This window comes from Taeniopygia guttata, chromosome 4 (assembly GCF_048771995.1).
Source record: "Taeniopygia guttata chromosome 4, bTaeGut7.mat, whole genome shotgun sequence".
NCBI classification, from domain to species: Eukaryota; Metazoa; Chordata; class Aves; order Passeriformes; family Estrildidae; genus Taeniopygia; species Taeniopygia guttata.
Window position 1 is genome coordinate 35,406,952 of NC_133028.1, and position 18,952 is coordinate 35,425,903.

Here is an 18,952-nt window from a genome sequence, read left to right on the forward strand (position 1 = left end):
GACTTGAAATAATTCAGAAACTGCTCAGTCAGGGGCTTTACCTGTTCATTAGGTGCCATGACCACATTTACAATGCGGGATCTGAAGAGCTACTGAAATCCAAAGGTCTACATGCAGTGCAGTAATCACAGCCCAGCTCGGTCAGGAAAACGGGACATAGGGCGGGCAAGGGAAGTTATCCCTGCCCTAGTTCATACAGCAAGGGGCAATGTGAAGGAGCTGAAAGGATTCTTGGTGTGCAATGGCCAGGTGTACATCCCAGACACGAGCATGCAGTGACAGGACAAGGGTGAATGGATTCAAACTGAAAGAGAGTAGGTGTTGATATCAGGAAAACATTCTTCATTATGAGGGTGGTGAGGCACTGGAACAGGGTGCCCAGAGAAGCTGTGGCTGCCCCATCCCTGGAAGTGTTCTAGGCCAGGTTGGATTTGCCTCTGAACAGCCTCATCTAGTGAAAGGTGTCCCTGCCCACGGCAGGGGGGCTGGAGCTAGGTGATCTTTAGGGTCTCTCAACTCAAGCCATTCTATAATTCTCTAATTCCATGATTCTCAATTGAAACTTTATTGAACTGAGATATTTGGCTCATCTCTGGTATTATTTGAAAAAGGAGGGGATTAACATAAATTATATTGTTATTATGTTTTTATTTTTAATTGTGAAAAACTATTTCAATAACTGAACAATCACAAGGACAATAATCCTGAAAAGCAAAGCCTAAGAACGCACAGTTTATATATTATCTTGAGGAAAAAAGAAGCTAAAAATCTCCCATTCTAATATATATCTTTTAATTTTTGCTCTCCAGTATGATTAAACATGTCTTAAAATTTAAGATTAGAATGATTCATTTGGATTCTGCTGAAATACTGGGGAGAGAAAATTGAATAAGTGGTGTTCATAAGGAATGTCCTGCTATGATTAAAATTAGAGAGGAGTGTTTTCCAGCGCTGAGCTTTATCACAACTGCAGTGCTGCCCTAAGAGAAAAGAAGGCTCTCTCAATTTCCATTTAGAGGAGGAACATACTGATAGAGATATTTTGAAGTGTTCTCTAAAATAAATTGGAAATACTTAACATGCACTTTTATTGTACAAATACTAATGTCTGGATAATCCTTGAAAATCTTCTAAAATTTGTGATAGATATCCTATAGCAGAGTAAATTTTTCACTCAGACATATCTTTGTTAATGATAAGATATAAATTCCTATTATTCCTTTTCTCCTTTCTGCCATAATCTTTATGATAAATAAGAAAATTTTATTTTCATCATTTTCTTGTCTCCTTTGAGATATACATGCAACTTAGCCTTTCTTTTTAGGATTCTTCTGCTTTTGTGCCATTTTAATGAGTGTCTGTAATTGTATTCTACACCCTGTATATCATATTAACTAATGAGAAATTATGGTATAAAGTATTCTTCGCTTTTTTTCTAAAGTTCATTTGCATAACATGATTTATCAAAAATCTCTGAGAAATTAAGACATTACTGCGATGTTTAACCTCATACTGAATGGAAACCTGGTTTGAAATTTCAGAATTTCCAGTGATTTCCAAAATTTCCATCCAAAGCTGGGTTGTACTCTTACTCATTTGTCTGAGAACTTACTTATATTATAATCATCTGAGTTTAAACCTTGTGATTTCGACTAAAACTTCATTTTTTTATATTTTGAATGCACTACATTTTTCTTCATAACCTGTGTTTCAAGCCTATTTAACTTGGTATCAATTTTTATCTAAGGAAAAATAGGAAAACATGCTATGCCCAGGCACACTATACTAGGTTACATGGGGTCAGCTTTTAGGTACTCTTTTTTCACTGTGGCCCTAAACTGAGTGGAGAAGCAGGAGCCACAGATGTTATCAACTGCATGTGAGGCCTCATGGTCCTGAAGATGTGGCTACAAGTGTGCTTGTGTTTGCAATTCTGTCACATTTAGGTGAGAGGAGGGGTTTACTGCAATAAGTCTAGAGGACAGTGTGGCCCATGCCTGTTGTATATTCTGTATTGCTTTGGCCAAACTGCATTTCTGTGGCCAAATATGCTCTAAGATGTGAGTTCAACCCACAACCCTGGAAAGATGAAGCTCATGCCTGTACTGAAATAATTGGACCGTTTAACTAGCCTACAAAAAAAACCAAGTCATTTGATAACACGGAAACCTTGGAAGCCTGGATGCAGTTAGAGGATGGGAATGTTAAAATATGTCAGCAAAAGATAAAGCAATTGCACAGCTGTGGGACCTGCCTGTGATAAGCAGGAGGAAAAAATGTGATGCTGATGCTGAGCAGTAGGGGGAAAGGTATGTTCTCACCAGAGGAAGCAGCTGAGTGGCCTGCTCTGAGTCACAGCATCAAAATTACAGGTACAGAACTATGTTAGGACGAATCAGAAAGAAAAGTTACCTCTTTGACATAGCAGTATTTTGTCCAAAGTATTTTTTTTTTTTAATTCAGATCTTCAGTATGAAGAAAATTTAATCAGATTAGAGGGGTTTGGTTTCTAGAAGAGTAAGAATTCCTCTTATTTCTTTGTTACAACCAATATTTTTAACTACCATTTGCAGGTTAAAACCCCATAAACCTTATATTAAAAGACAACAACAACTATTTTCACTGTGTCACTTGGATACGTGACCAGTACTGTGCTTTCTTAAGGCTTCTGCAATGAGATACTGCAGGCAGATAAGTCTTTAAGATACTCCACAAGAACCAAAATTTACAAAAAGCAATTTTTAAAACATGATGTGGAGTCTGTTTCTCTGACCTATGACAGATTAGACAAAATAATTTTTTAAAATAATGCTAAGCAACTACAGCTGATATGCAGTAAGTGACCAAAGAAGAGTTTTCAAATTTAATTTAGTTACAACATAGGATGGAAAGCTCTTCTGAGACATCCTGTAAAACAGTAAAAAATCCCCAAATTCTCCCTGTGAAGTAAATTAACATGAAGCTTCAGGACAGTATGTGGAAACAGATCAGTGCATGTCTGTGTTTCATGCCCAGTTCAAACTGGTTCACTGTAACCAGAGCTCAAAAAATAAACTGTGTCTAAATATAGAGACAGTTTCAGCAACAGTACAGCAAAATGGCTCATCAAATCTTGTGTTCTGAAGTGACACAGCAACATTTCTGATAAATTTCATATTTTACATCTACAGGCATATCCACAGCGACCAATTTGGAAAGTGAAGTAGAATCACAACCAGAAAAATCACGCATGAACCATTTACATTACAAGAATGGTCTTGCTTTGCCACATTCCTATGTGACATTAATTGCTTCCCTGGGCTGTTATGCAACGTCTAAATTTTATTTCAAACACAGCTGCAAAAAGCCCAATATACAGCAGCATGAATTGATACGTAATGGCATTGGCTAACAGGCACAAATGAGTCTTGGCTTTACTCCTGCATCATGGATAATGCTTTACACCCGCACTTGAGTGATGCTGCTCAGAACTGTCTTAGATCTAATAGTGTCTTTTGGATCAAAGAATTGCATGTAGTGATCCTGGAAACAGCAGAGTTAGGATTGCTGCAGAACTGATAGATTTTCTGTGTAACCATTTCATAAACAGCATGTTTCCTTAGCTCCACACTTCCCATCTGACTTCCTAATATGCACATCCCAAACACAATTCTTTCTCATGACCACATTTGTTCCCCCATCATCAAAAAAGGTGCTTAAAACCTTTAGATTTGGCCCTTCTAAGTCTCACCTTCTACCAATCTAGTGTGTTACATTCAGCCATTTTGCTGCCAGCTTGATGACAGTGATTAAAGGAGACTTAACTTCGATGTCTTACTCTGACAACAACTTGAACCCTTGCTTGTGTTGGCAAACACCTAAACCACTCTTTCTGAGACTATAGGAGTGCTTTTTAAGACATGAGTTTTTAACTCCCTCAGGTTTTTTTATAGACCATTTCTCCAAAAAGAAGTTTTGTACTTTTTACCCAGGAGATAGTCTTGGTGTGAAATCTCTGAAGCTGCTCATTCCTTCACTGGAAAAGCAGAAATTATAAGCACATTCTAAAACAGGGCCTATGGCAGGCTGAGGATGTGACCATCCCTAGATGCACAAAATCGCACTGTCTGACTCCAACAAGACATTTTTATCAAGGGCAAAGAGGCCACAATTTTCAGCCCTGCACTGATCAAAATTTGAGCATTCTACTTAAAAGATTCATTGAATAAAAATTCATAATCTGTCCTGAAGTGGGAACATTACATCTAGATGTCTCTTTCGTTTATACTTCTCCTCTCTCTGTCCCAGCTAATGCAGTGCATGACAAGTCTTTCACATCACAAGGCTTCTGTTCAGCTTGATATCTCTCAGGCTCCCAAGCCTGGGAGATCTGCTGCCTACCCAGCCCACCTCCAGCCTGTGTCAGGGCAGGGGGTTATCCTCATCACCCATCTCTGCATTTGTCTTTGCCATGCTGTTGTGTTTGCTTCTCCAGCCTACAAAGGTCCTGCTCAATGTATCTTGATTCTCCTTTCTGAGGGACAAATTTATCAGGATCAAAAAGAAATAGTTTTTCTTTTCTACATTTATTTTCAACTGTCTTTTACTGCAGTCACTATCATTACCACTGTCAAGTCCACCTATTGTTTCATTTTGGAGGAAGAGTCTTCAACTTTTGTCTTGAGAAGAAAGCACTATCACTGCTTTTAACTCTATAGAGAAAAGAGTGTTAACTGGCTTTTGCAATGTATTATTTTTTCCACATAAGATTAGAAAATCTGGTTTTTACATGTCTATAAATGTTAATCACAGCAGAGGTTTAGAATAACACTGAGAAGGAAATCCTCTGTCTAATATAATTTTCAAGCTCATTTTGAATTTAGGATCTCTGCCAGGATATAGGGAGTAGAGGAATTGAGTTGCTTAGGAAATGGTTTTCCAGAATACAACCAAGTGGGAGAAGCTCTCTATTGTATTACATCTAAAAAAACAACAACAAAAAAAACCCCCATCCATTTAGGTTGAGCATATCCTAGCCACTGAAGCAGTCTCACTCTCCCTTTCTCCTTTCCTGCTGTCTCTCAGGGTTTTTTTTTTTTCTCTAATTTCATGCTAAGCTTTAGTCTCCAGCTGTTTTTTCAAGAGGAAAAATGAAGTGTTGTTGCAAAGGAGCAGAACCAGGACAGAACATCATCACAGTTCAATTGCCCCAGGATTCTGTTCAGATCTCCATAGCTAGCAATATTTTGGTTGCTAGACTGACTGCTTGTTGGCTATGTCACTGGTAAAATCAGAATTGTGTAGTCTATGTCCATACTGACAGAGGTGTTGGAATCAGAATATGAAATATTTGCTTCCCAGATCCAAGACATATTCTGCATAACACCATAAAGATTTATTCAGATTTGCCTAACTGTTCAATTTTGCCAAGCTTTAAATAATCTCTATTCACCAAGCATATGTTTCTTAAGTAAATAGATTCGTGTAATTTCATTAAGCTGTACAGTCTTTCAGCCACAGTCCTCTCTATATCCATAAGATAGTTCACAGTAAATCATTTATTAGCATTATCGATTGCCATTTACTACTATCTAAAGTAGTATCAAGAATCTTCAGCAGATAGCTCTCCATGCTGCATGGAGTAACAGTTGAACTCTGCATGTTTAGTTCTTTTCTCATTTGTTTATACTTATTTCATACTTTATTATGCTATTAATTTTTAATTTTACAGCAGTTTAATAATTATTAGTCCTTTCTTAATTATTTGTCAGGCACACTATTTCCTTGACTCAGAATCCTGAAGTAATTCTCCCTAATTAAAACTTTCTATACAGCTTCAGAAACAGCTACTCAGACTTCTTGGGAATCGTAGCATGTTTGTGGCCATTGTAGGGGTACAGCAAGAAAAGCTTTCCCTAAAAGACACCTTAAGGACTGCTAAAAGGACACAAACACTTTTAACTCCTACCAACTCTTACCTCTGGGACAGTTTGAGACAGATGAAACTATAAAAGAGGGCTCTTTATGGCTTGGATTTATGATTTATGTTTGATTTTTCTTGCACATTCTGCACTACTGACAGTACCTTTTAATGACACAAGCATACTGCTGCCTGCATAGCCCATTTTTTAAACAGCACATGCCACAGTCAGAGGAGGCTGTGTAGTGTGAAGATGACCTGAAGCAGAAAATTGCTCTTCTTGGGTTGGCCATGGAAGAAACAAAAAAAATTAGTATGTGATCCAGATACTCACGCCAAAGAAAATCAATTTATGCTTTCTGGGCAAAATAAATATCATATAGATTGACTACAATTTTATTTTTTCACTACACTAATGGTTTCAGCATGGACATTGAGTGGAAATCTTGCCAGTTCAACATCTCTAACATTGTTACCAAAAAATATGTGTAAGACACAAAAATGCACTTTTGGGTCCTTTCATGTGCTTAAAACCCTGGTTAGACTACACTTACAAACACAGAAATGTAACCTCAATTAAAAAAAAAAAAATATTTCTTTTGGGAAGCCCTGCATAATTTTTCTTTCTTTTGCTTCACAAAAAATCCATTTTATGGATTGTGTGCACACTTATATTTAGCTTTAATCTGAAACTACCACTGGGTCTTAATTTGTTGCTCAGCCTCAGCAAAGCTGCACTACCAAAAGGGATTCCTGTCCTCCTGCTAGGCACTCTCTGGGACATTCACAGTGCATATCAAAATGAACCGGATCTTACTTTTCATTTACTGCAAATGAATTATTAGAGCAATGCTCTTCGTTGCTTGTCTATCTCATTCCCAGCTGAGATGACTTTATGAGTATGTCTCTTTATGGGTATGTCTCTTCTGATCCAGCATCCAGTGAAATACATTAAACCACAGCTAACCTGCCTTTGAATTTGAAATAGAATACAGGAAGAGAAAGGAGGCACACATCTGGATGCTGCCTCAGGTGGGAAAAACCAGCACAGCCTCTGCTGGCTGGAGCTCACATCTGCTAGTCCAAGTGTTTTCCTTTTCCACTCAGCTTCATTAGCCAAGTTTATGCAGGTGGTTCTGATTTCAGTCAGGGAAGGCAAAAGCTAACATCAACCCTTTCACACTTAGACCTGCAACCGCAGTGCTGAGACTGACTGCCACCTGCAGCCTTTCTCCAGCACTGGATAGTGGAGCAACAGAGAAGAGCAGCTGGGTGGCCACCAGGCTTCCTGAGGAGCTGCGAGATATTGATCTTTCAGGGCTGTACTGGAAGAGAGGAACACATTAGTAGGAAGCACTGGAAGTATGACTGGCAAGTCCATAAACTCTCTGAGTCTAAGACAAAGGCAGGACTCTAGGTCACACCTATTGTGGAGCTAAGCAAAGGTATTTTTTTCTTTGAGACATATTCCACTTTCTTTTTTTCTTTTTCAATTTTTTGCTTGGTCTTGATGTTATAGGTTTTGAGGGTTTGTTTTTTTGTTTTTTTTTTTTTTTCCCTTGGCCAATAATATTTACAAAAATACTAAGCTAAGCAAAAAATGCTTTTGTATAATTCCTCTGACACATCATTCAGTCCTAGTTCTGGCCTCTTAATTATTCCTGCTTTTTTCTATTCCTTCCCTGTGGTTACAATTTATTCTATTTGTCCTTTTTTCATTAAAAATCTCTATGATTCTTTTAGGATTCTGTTGCTTGCAACTACTCTTCTCCTTAGTTCAATTGGGTGTGTCAAATTTGCAACCACATAAAATAATCTATTATCAGAGCTACTATATTATTTACTGTTCACTGTTTAGGACCACAGAATTTTTGTGCTGAGTGGTCTGCAATAGTTCAAGTCCAATGGAGTCTTCAGGAAAGAAACTCAGATCTCTTATCCCACATTTCTCTGGATGGAACAAAAAACAACATGCAAACAATAGCTAATGTTTATTGACACTTCATATATGCACATACATATATTATGCAGTCTGATGCGCCTTAGTTTTCCTTCCTAATTTGTTTTGAAAGGAGAATATAAAACCCTGTAAGAAGAAAATGTTGCATGCTGAACAATTCTTATTGATATGCTGCCAAATAAAATGGCTTTGCTTAGACCTAGATTGGGCTGGTGCATTTCTGTCACTCCTTACCACCATGATTTACTGTGATGTATGAGACAGAGACTGTTGCTGTCCAAGGCTGCTGAATTAACAGAAATAATGTCACAAAAAAAAGAAATCTTCAGGGTAAGAACCAGTTTGAAGAGTATGATTCCAGCAAAGGCCAGTTAGTGCAGAACTTCTGGCTATGTGGGGTGTACTGAAGTGCTAAGTGAAAGACTAAATTGCATAGGTATCCTTTTGAAGACCATGGAAGAGAAACTTTCCTGGCCTTTCCTGAAGCAAACACCAAAATTCCCATTCACTTTTTTAAACCAGGATTTCATCCTGTGACTGAGGCAGGAATCAGTCTTGAAGCTGTGGTAGCAGATGGTTGAGCCAGGATCTGGGACACAGATTTTGGGAGTGTAGATAGGATTCAGAAAAACACCGGCAATGAGGAATGGAACTAATAGTTGAGCGTGCAGATATAAAACTCCTAAAATACAGATGCAACCTTAAAATTAAGCATCATAACTAATGTCTTTCTAAATTTTTTAGTGCCTCAGCAGAATAAAATTGTCATAAAATTACATTCATTATAGCATCATAGAAAATCTAGTGGCCTGTTAAAAGAACTGTTATGAAAATAATGAAGTTCAGAAGCACTTGATATACCTAGAATAAAAATATTTGTTTGACTCTATCTGAAGTTCATTTCTGTATGCCTAACACTATTGTCACAGCATAAAACACAATATATTAGTATAGGATAAGCTTATAAATCCATAATTTTTTTAATCATTTAAGTATCAAATCTCTATTGATGTGGAAAAAATTTGTATAAAATGGCATTTTGGTAACTAGAAATTGGTTAGGAGAATACCTATCAAAGATAAGTGCAAAATATAACCAAAGAGCTTCATACCACTTAAGAAATATAAAACGATATAGCCTTCCTTGTTAAATTTAGAATTAGGAAGTGTTTTCACTCAAAATAAGGAAGAAAACTGTTATCTGTATTTGTTGCTGTGAGAAAGTGTTTTATGTATACACCACTTGGAGTAACAGCATTGCCTTCAGCAACATTCTTATGTGACTGATGTGGCCATTGGGCAGAATTAAAAAATCCAATGAGACTGGGTCAAGATCCGTGAAATAATCTACAGCTTACAGGGTGGGAAAAAAACCCAACTCCACAACAATCTGGATAATCTAAAAATATGGGTTTATGAAATTTTTATGAGCTACTAATAGATTTTTTTTTTCTGGTTTGAATAAGTCAGTAGAAGTTGCCTAACGTACCTGGATAAAACTAGGTCATTTAATAGCCTTCCTAAGTTTCCTAATCTCTGGACTTTCTAGTCTTCAGTCAGTGTTTGAAACTTGATAATTTCTCTTATGAGGTGAAACAGTTTGAATGGGGACACAGGGAGAGATTTAGCAATTCTCCTATTGATAACCTAATGTTCATACGGATATCACTATAGTTTCCCAATTTTTAATAAAAATTTAATTAAGCTTAAAATTGAATCAAATATAAAGGAGATATTATACAATGGGGAAGCAAACATTTTCCTCGTGCATAAAAGTATTTCCAAATCATAAGTCACAAAAAAAGTGTGAACTCCAGAGGAAATTTCCTATTGTTATAATGAATCATGGGGGGGGTTTATAAGCAAATAAGATTTTCAGACCTTATCCAATGCTTAATTTTTCAGATATTCTGCCCCTTTTCTTTTCAGTAGACGCTCCTGTTATAATGGAGACTGTCTTTATTGCAAGTCAGTGTAGAGAATTTGAAACATAAATCTTTATCTAGTGAACAAATATATTTGACATAGCATACATTCTTTAGGTGTGTGCACTAGATGCTGACAGTGGAAGCATTCTATTTCTCTTGAATATTTCTTCTTTGTTGTAAAAAGGAAAGTTTACGTGTATTGAAGTCCGATTCCACCTGGAGAGGCAGATGGGTTACTATCTCATCCAGATGTACATACCGAGCCTCTTGATCGTGATTCTCTCCTGGGTGTCATTTTGGATCAATATGGATGCAGCTCCAGCCAGAGTGGCTTTAGGCATAACAACTGTACTGACCATGACAACGCAAAGCTCAGGTTCACGAGCATCTCTTCCAAAGGTAGGCTTAATTTCTTTTGTTTGCACTGTATTAATCATAATGCTATGTGACAAACACTTTCAGTCAACCTTATGTGCTACAATTATTAGTGTCCAATCATTTCCTAAACCAGCTAAATAATTTCAAAATATTTAGGGATTTCTTGATTCTCCAATCGAATATATTCTGTTTCTCCCCAGTCTCTACTATATAGTCAGCCACATATCTAGTTAATTCCATAAATCTTACCAAGTAGTGAAAAAAATTATATTCAGTTTTATATAAACCCTGCTTAACAATTGACAGGCTCATTCTTTTTCGCATCTCAGTTATCTGGTGACATGCTAGCAGATATGACTGAAATTCTAAAGGCCATAGATTCTTACCATAGATTCTCAATTATATTCCTTTCTCAAAACTGCCTAAATTATGAATTAGATTACCAGTTACAAACACAATTACATTAAGATGTAGAAAAATGTGAACCTTAACAGCTCCAAACGATTGCACAAAATTATTCTCAACACAATGAAAATCACTTAAAGTTTATTTCCATGATTAACTATTTCTGTTTTCTGAATTGTAATTGCTTTAAATATTTTCCATTTCATTCTAGAGCTTATTCCTTGACCATCTTCATGTGCTATTGCAGCTAATAGAAATAAAATGTATACAATAAAAATAAAAAAAGTTCAATTCTGTATTGGTTTTAACATGATATTTTTGTCTAATTAACTTTTTTTTAAGTAAAACAGATTTGAACATGCTTTGTGTCCTAAATATATGAAGCTGAATGCAACCAAAGATAGCATCAACAGCTAAAATGGAGTGCTCGAAAAACTAAAAAAATAACAATGTAAGAGGCTAACAGAGAGCTGCAGGTTATTTTGTCACATTTTGGGGCCTGAAGTTAGTTACATTTGATTTCCTGTGCCTATATTAGCAAAGAATGAACCCATTAGACCTATTTCCTTTACCTATCTCGTTTTTCTCTACCTAATTTTTATTCCAGGAACTTTCAGCCACATCCATTTTAATACAGAAATTCCATATGGTCCCATTACAAGCTATTTTTCACTTCCTTAGTGTCATTCACATATCTCAGTGGGACAAATGAAGGAAGAGCATGTGTTTTTTTAAGGATTATTTCATTTGTGATGTAATACACTATAAGGAACTGTTAATGATCTAAACACGTTTTGTAAAAAAATACATTTTTTTAACAAAAATTCTACATTTATAGATTGAATTGTTCTTCTTATTATTGTCTAACTTTCATGCAAAGTTTTTTTCGCTAAAAGTATTGTTGGGATATGGAGATATTAATGCACTTCTTCCTGCCACGGAGAACTTCACATCTGTGGAACATTTTAACACACTCAGGCTTCTCCTGTCTCCTCTCACAGGTGTCATACGTCAAAGCAATTGACATCTGGATGGCGGTGTGTCTGCTCTTTGTGTTTTCTGCACTTCTGGAGTATGCAGCTGTGAACTTTGTGTCAAGGCAGCACAAAGAGCTTCTGCGATTCCGGCGCAAGAGGAAGAAGAGCAAGGTAAAAGTAACGGTGTTCTCAGCTTTTAAAGGGTCTGACTGAACTGTGCCAGGACTGTACAGGGCTAATTTGGTCAACGCACTGCAGCTTGAAGTGGCAATAGAAATAAAATGGCAGCACAGCATAAAATTCACTATAGGCAGAGGGTCACTACAAGGACTGTGAATTGCACAAATCCAACTTGAATTCTCGAAAGAGGGATTAAGAGGGATTTAAATGAAGCATGGGCCATGTGGGAGCCATCTGCACAAGCATGAATTTCACTCTGTTGGATGAGTCAGATTATACTTCAGTGAATGAATGTTACTGGTATTTGCAGCAGATTTTACTACTGTGAGATTCAACAAATGTTGTTTCCCAATTTCATTCTAATACTCAATTGAAAGCCATAACAGCTGTGTTTCATGCAAATATTTTTTAATACATAAAGTACTTATTCAAATAACATTAGTGGTAGAAGAACAAGCATTTTTCTTTAAAAGGCTGGTAAGTTTGGGGGTTTTTTCTTCTGTCTGGTAATTTTGTTTTAGTTGTTCATATTATTGGTAAGAAATTTAATTATAGTAATGGTTATTAGTATTTATGTTAGACCTGGAGCTATACAGCCTACCAGTAAAATAACTCACTACCAGTGTGCAAAGCCAAACAGCTAAAGTTGCAAGTTTGAATTCTGAAATCTGTAGTTAAACCAAGCAACAAGGAACATTTCTTACAATGAGTAACTCCTACTTCAGATTTTACAAAGTATAAGTAGCTCTCCAGTCTACTTATTAAATGAGTACCCCAACACCGATGTAATGCGGAGTCTGTCCTTATCAGTCACTATCTAGAATATTACTAGTGGATGAAAGTCTGACCATAGCAACATGATTCAGTTCATCTTTCATTCCTGAAGACTTAGTCTACTGCTTACATCAGCAGAAAAAGATATTTACAAGTTTCCCTCTTACTTAGAAGATCTGCACTGCTGTAAGATCTACCTAACCTGTCTCTGTTAGTAAGACTCAGTGTTAAAAGGCAGGCCGGACAGTCAGGTGAGAATGACATTTTCATATATTTGCCTGTCCCTGTGTAGTGATTCCCAAGCTTCTTCAGCTGCACAGAGAAACTCATGTACTCTAGACTAGAGGATGATTCAGACTGCAAGCACCTGTCTTCAACATTTGACCCTGTGAAAACTGTGCTTCTTTCTTCCTGCTGACAGTAGCAGAAAAAAACAGCAGTTTTGTAACAAGGTGTTTTTTGGAATATGGCAACTCTCTGAAAGCTGTCCTAAGATTTGGAATGGGAGGAATGGAGTGGGGCAGACAGGAATTACTGGACAGGGGGTAGGTAAATCACAACAAATGAATTGTGATCAAACAGCTGTGGTAAGTGATATATTATATCACTATACATTTAGTCCATTAATCTTTCTCACATCTATTATTGTTTCTTCTGGATCTCATGCAAATTTCCCAGTTTCAACTTAAGTGATATCTCTCCTCAATGAAGGACTGCAGAATTAGGAAGTGGCAGGAGGTATCTTCCTTCCTCAGAATCAAACCAAATTTCTTCTCAGCTCCCTTTTAGCAAGACTTTCAATTCACCAAAGACACTCGTTCAGCCATCACAGTCAATTACATTTCAGCCTAGAGATATGTGAGAGCAGAACCACAATATTAAAAGGACTTTTAAAGAAAAAAGGTTTGTGCATGAATAACCACATTGGCTTAAGTGTTTTTCTGGATCATGGTATTTTTAAATTCACACTTAAAAGTTCTTATTCTAATTTTACACTTCATTAGACAGTCTTTAGTTTCAGGTAGATTGCATGCTAGAGTCTCAAAAAATTACAAGGTTAGAATTAGAGACGTTAGAGTGTACAATGAAGTACCAAGAACTTTGCTTTTCTTCTAAAGGATGGATATGTGCATTTCAATGCTTTTCTTCATAACGTACCTCAGGTGAGGGTATTAAATATATTCAGGGGTATGGGGCTTTCCCTTCTCCCTGTACCTATATGTTTCATCATGAGACAAGCTTCTCAGTCTAAATTTACCACAAAATTCTTTGTTCCTGTGCAAGGTTATGATTTTAGGAAAATAGTAATTTTTCATAAAATAATAATTTAATGAAATGTTTTTTAACTCACTCTAATTCCATGTAGATTTAGAGCTCCTGGACAGAGTTAACCATTGAGAATGTACCTTCTCAAACTCTAGAGACAGCTCAGCTAATTGTTTCTCTCTTTCTCAATGTTTTATGAAACCTTTCCTTTCCCAACAATTATAGAATGCTTGAAGCATTATAGCATGGAGATTTTATCTCTTAAAAAGAAATTTAGATTATATTTTAAACCCTCTATTATAGAAATAATATATGAGTTTTACAGATTAAAAACTGCAGTTGATAACTTGCCTTCCTTACCAAAAATATTATTTATTCACCACAATTTACAACATGAAATGCAGGACCTAGGATCATAACTTAAAGTAACTTGGTTTTCCTTCTTCTTTTTTTTTTTTTTAAAGTCAGTTACTGTAGCTGATGCTTATACGGTTTTTTATATTTGTTATTCTTCTGGACTAGGTCAAACAGCCACTGGCTCTCAGGGATTAGATTGTATTGACTTGGAAATCTGCCATGTGTTAAGAAATGTTCATTTGACCATAAAGTCCAGAGGTGAAAAGATGTTATGTAAAAAGGCTACATTTAAAATAAACTTCAGGGTCTTCCTTGAACATTAAATCTTCACCCTTGGCAAAGAGAAAAACAACATTCTATTCAATATTTACATTTAAAACTATTAGAGAAATAGAGTAGATAGGATTACTTATTAGACTTTTTCTTTCTGTATGCTTGCCCTCTTGCCCTCTTGGAACATTTTACTAAGATCAGGTTTTTCTACCAGATGAATTCTAAGTGTTGAATACAGATTTTTTTTTTTTTTTTTTTTGCTACTGGCATTTTATCTACAAGGGTACAGCAAAACTTCTAGTGATTTGACATGTTGCAAAAGTGCAAAAAATAGATCAGTTTGGAAATGTTTCATTTCAGGTATGTGTAGGGCAGATGAAGAATTTCCATAGTCGGGGGTTTTTTTGTAATTATAATGATATGCTTGTTGCAAGAAATATTTACTTTTACCAAGTTACCAAAGCAATAGTCCTATGATTGAATTTCAGTGTCTTTGAGAGATAAGTGGATCCATTTTCCTGACTTTCATACCTAATTCATCCCAGCCAGAAAAATTCCACAAGGTCCCCTGAAATCTATTCCAATTGTTTAAAAAGTTTTTTTTCATTAATGTGTTTTTTAGCTTGGCATAGCTTGTCTAAAAAGGACACAGAAACCAGACTTCTTCATTCCTTCATGTCACCATTTGCACATTTCCATTCAGTCTTTTCTGTAAATATTCCCAGTGGATAAAATTTCTGGGCTTGGTTTGCTTTGGGTTGTGGGGTTTTGGTTTTGTTTTGTTTTTTCCTCATTCACCTTCCCTGGAAATTCTTTTAATAAGTCTATATAATTCCTCAAAACTATGTTTGCAACATTAACAAAATGAAACCTATACAGTAACAGTTGAAAGCAGCTAAAGAATCAAGTGATGCAAGTAACAGAGTTGTTTATCCAAGACGATTTTCCCTTTGCCTTTTAAACAACATCATGTTATTGACCCATATGATTGTGATCTTCCATATCTTCTGGGTCTTTTTCCAGAGAAACACTGGAACACTGGCTTTCCATCTAATGCAAAGCTGATTATTTCTGGCTAATTGTCATACTTACTGATTCTCCTGTATTTTTCAGATGCTTTGTTCAAATCAATGAATTCAATTTTATTTCTAAACATATCCTCAAATAAATTTTCAGGTTTTCATAGTCTGGAATATTTTTAAAATTAATTAAAACTATGGGTTATATCCTTCTGAAAGCACAGAGAAACTGGAATCTCTCTGTTAAGAAGCATATGTTTGAACTTGGATAAGAACCCTGCAGTAAATTCTATTATACAAATTCCAGTTCTGTACAGAACTGCAACACGACATTTTGGCATCCAGAGTTCATCTATCCTTCCCATTTTCCTTATGCTTTTTCCACTTATAGTCACTGCCTTTTTTATACACCATCTGGTTCATTTGCAGCCTCCCTTCCCAGACAACAATAACAGCAGCATCAAAGGCAATTCTTAGGTACAACTGCACCCTCTGGCCACCATTTTTATGATTGTAAGTATGGACTTCACTCAGTGATTCCAAATTACTTACAGGCAAATTTCTTTTCAGAGGCTCAACCCAGTTTGTACAGAACTAGCAAAAATTTTGAAGTGTCTGGAATTATGTTATAAATTCATTTATAAATGAAAGCAGTTGTTGCAACATAATGTGCAACCTACTCAATGCTTTTTTTCAATAAGCATCATGGTAGGTATAGGAGATTTTTTTTAAAGGGTCGAATGTCTTTATGATTACACAAATGGCATAACACATCCTGAGAACAGGGGAATTTTGGTTCCCAATTTGAGACTTCATTTGACACTTAGTATATGAGCCACAGTTCCTTGACAAAAAAAAAAAAAATCTGGCCAGTGAAAAGAACTATTCAGAAATACTATTTCATTTCCTTCCTAAAAGACAAAAGGAAAAAAAGGCAGAAAAAGAAATCATACAGGGATGCTGAAACACACCTATGATCAGTGTTTTTCTTAGTTACATTTGCATTCTATGGGAAAATATTATCTGTGTACATATACTGAATAATAACAGATTGATTTTAGGTTAACTGTTAATATATTTAGGTTTTGGGAATATTCAGTCTTTTAGCTCTATTTTCAAAATCTAAAGATCATCATATCTTTAGAGAAGAAAATAGACATGCAAACTAGATTGTCTTTAATGGTAATCACACCTTTTTTCTTTTGTTTTCTTTTTGGTCAACCATCCATTTTGATGAAAGTATTTTGAGGGAGTTCTTGATGGAAATGAAATCAGTGAATCATTACAGCATAGCAATGGCTTGAGATGTGCAGGACGTATAGACGGGACTTTGCCTCAAATCTACAGTACAAATTTAAGGGTAAACTATTGAGAAGATGTCCCATTTGTCATAATGTGCTATCCAACCATTGACAGAGGCCCTGTCCTTTTGTCTACAATAACATCTTCCCCTGTGAACTTCATATACCTTCATTGCTACCTGTATGTGATGACGTGAAATGTTAGTAGAGGCACTGTCTTGTTAATTTCATAATCCATTTTGGTCTGTTTAAATCTGGATTAAAACATAGTAATAAAATCCTGCACTGTTTGTAGTGCAAAACAACTCAATACCAATTTCATTCTCAAAACTGAGCAATAAAAAACAGAGTGTTCAAATTACCAAAGTCAAGGCCTCAAATAAGTTTTCAAGTTGTTACGACACCTTACAATCAAACAGCTATGGAGTTACTTTCAGCCCTTTTATACGTGTTTTTTCTCAAGATAAATGTATTACTAAGCACACTAAATGGAAACACCATAGTCACAAGACCACAAAACTCACAGTTTTCTATTCATTTCTAGCTAAGTATTTTGTAGAACAATACTGATACAGAAGTAAATGAATTTAAATTATTTCCTTCAAGCCACTAAAGAATTCCAACTTTCCAAATAAAACTTCTTATCTAAATTTTTTCCACTTTTTAATTACATTAGCTTTAATAGAAATGATAAAATATTTAAATGTAACTGCATGCAGAACAACTTTTAACTTGTTAATTCTAAAGCTGAATGGGTAAAAAACGCATTCAAATCAAACTCTTACTAAAGTTCATTAATAATAAGATTTTTGAAGTTTTATCAATAATCTATAATAGATTTCTTTAGTGACAATACACTCAAAAGGACACAAAAGAAACAAAAGCTTCCTTATCAATTAAAAAAATAATTCTATTAGTTCCGCCAATATGCAGGATTTCTTCAGGAAGATTCTCTGTAAAGGCTCTCAACTGGGTCATACAGGGTATTGTCCTTCAGATGATTTCTACATCTGTAGACTCAGACATATGCATTCTGAGACATATTTCTAGTCAAAAAGAGGGATTTTAGCCCAGTCAATCAATAGAAAAAAAGGGATGTTGCTGACATAAATGCCTTCACAAAAGCACTCAAAGCTAGTATTGATAATAACAGTAATTGCATTTTTCCTGCTGTGCACAAGCACCCTCTGATATGAATCTGAAGCCAACCTGGTGATCTTTCTGCATTATGAATCTGCAGGAAAACTTGCAGAGCACATTTTAATATTGAAGCGGCTGCCCCTAAAAGGAATTCTGGCAGCTTTTGGTATGCTCCAGAAGGTCCTTTCCTGCATATCCACCAGCCCTAACACTTGGGTGTGGCTTGGCTGGCTCCAACCATCTGCCTGCCCTGGTGGGGACACCATCCAACAGACACTGAGCAGAAATGCTGGACTCCTACCAGGAGCTTCGCATCAGTTCAACAACAGAGAGTATTTCCAACCAGACTGCTTGCAGATGAAATACAGGAGGTCTGCAAGCACAAAAATAAGGGGACACCTGTCCTTTAAAACATTCTAGGAGATCATTCCATTCAGGTAAACCTGAAACAAAGGCAGTAAAGTCTTACTATATAGTGTCTGATCCTGAAAACATGCACAGCTGAAATCTGATACTCAAAAGAATAATTTTATTATCTTTCTCGTCCTGTGCAGTCATAAGCCTTATTTTCTGGTGAAGCATAAAAAGACAAAATCCTGAAATGTATATGTGAAGGTGTTTAAATGGCAAGTTTATAGTAAATTCTCACAGTACATGTATTTCTAACTTAATATTTCTCTTAACTGGAACAAAAGACTACAACTATTCTAGAAACTACTACATTAAAGATGTTATTTCCCATTCTTATCTGACAGGAGAGGAATACAATTAAATCTCTGTTTTATCACGTCATCAAATAATGATCCTATCATTTTGTATTTCTGTTCTTCATTTCCATAGTAAAGTCAGTGATTTTTCCACCTCCTTTTCTTTCATGTTAATTTTTCTTTATTTTTATTTTTTAAAGGCAAATTCTAATACAGATTTTGGATATAGTAGTTTCAGTGAACTTTATCAGTGTCGCGATTTATTCAATTTAGATGTATGAAGAAGTACCTCAGTAGGTTGATAGCTACATCTCTGCTGGGTGGTCATGCTGATGACCAAATAGTTCACTTCAAACTTAGTAATTTATCTGCATTCTTTTGTAGCTAAC

At 35.9% G+C, this 18,952-nt stretch overlaps 1 protein-coding gene across 3 annotated transcripts in view; it reads left to right on the forward strand.

The window, feature by feature from the left end:
* The window catches only part of GLRA3 (glycine receptor alpha 3), an 85,279-nt gene that overhangs the window by 59,581 nt on the left and 6,746 nt on the right, over nt 1-18,952 (forward strand). For 2 of the 3 annotated variants that reach the window (XM_030271325.4, XM_012573466.5), the window contains 3 exons: nt 9,971-10,185; nt 11,571-11,717; nt 16,656-16,775. In XM_030271325.4, the coding sequence (XP_030127185.1) occupies nt 9,971-10,185; nt 11,571-11,717; nt 16,656-16,775 (482 nt within the window). The remainder of the gene's footprint in view (nt 1-9,970; nt 10,186-11,570; nt 11,718-16,655; nt 16,776-18,952) is intronic. The other variant, XM_012573467.5, reaches the window with a different exon arrangement.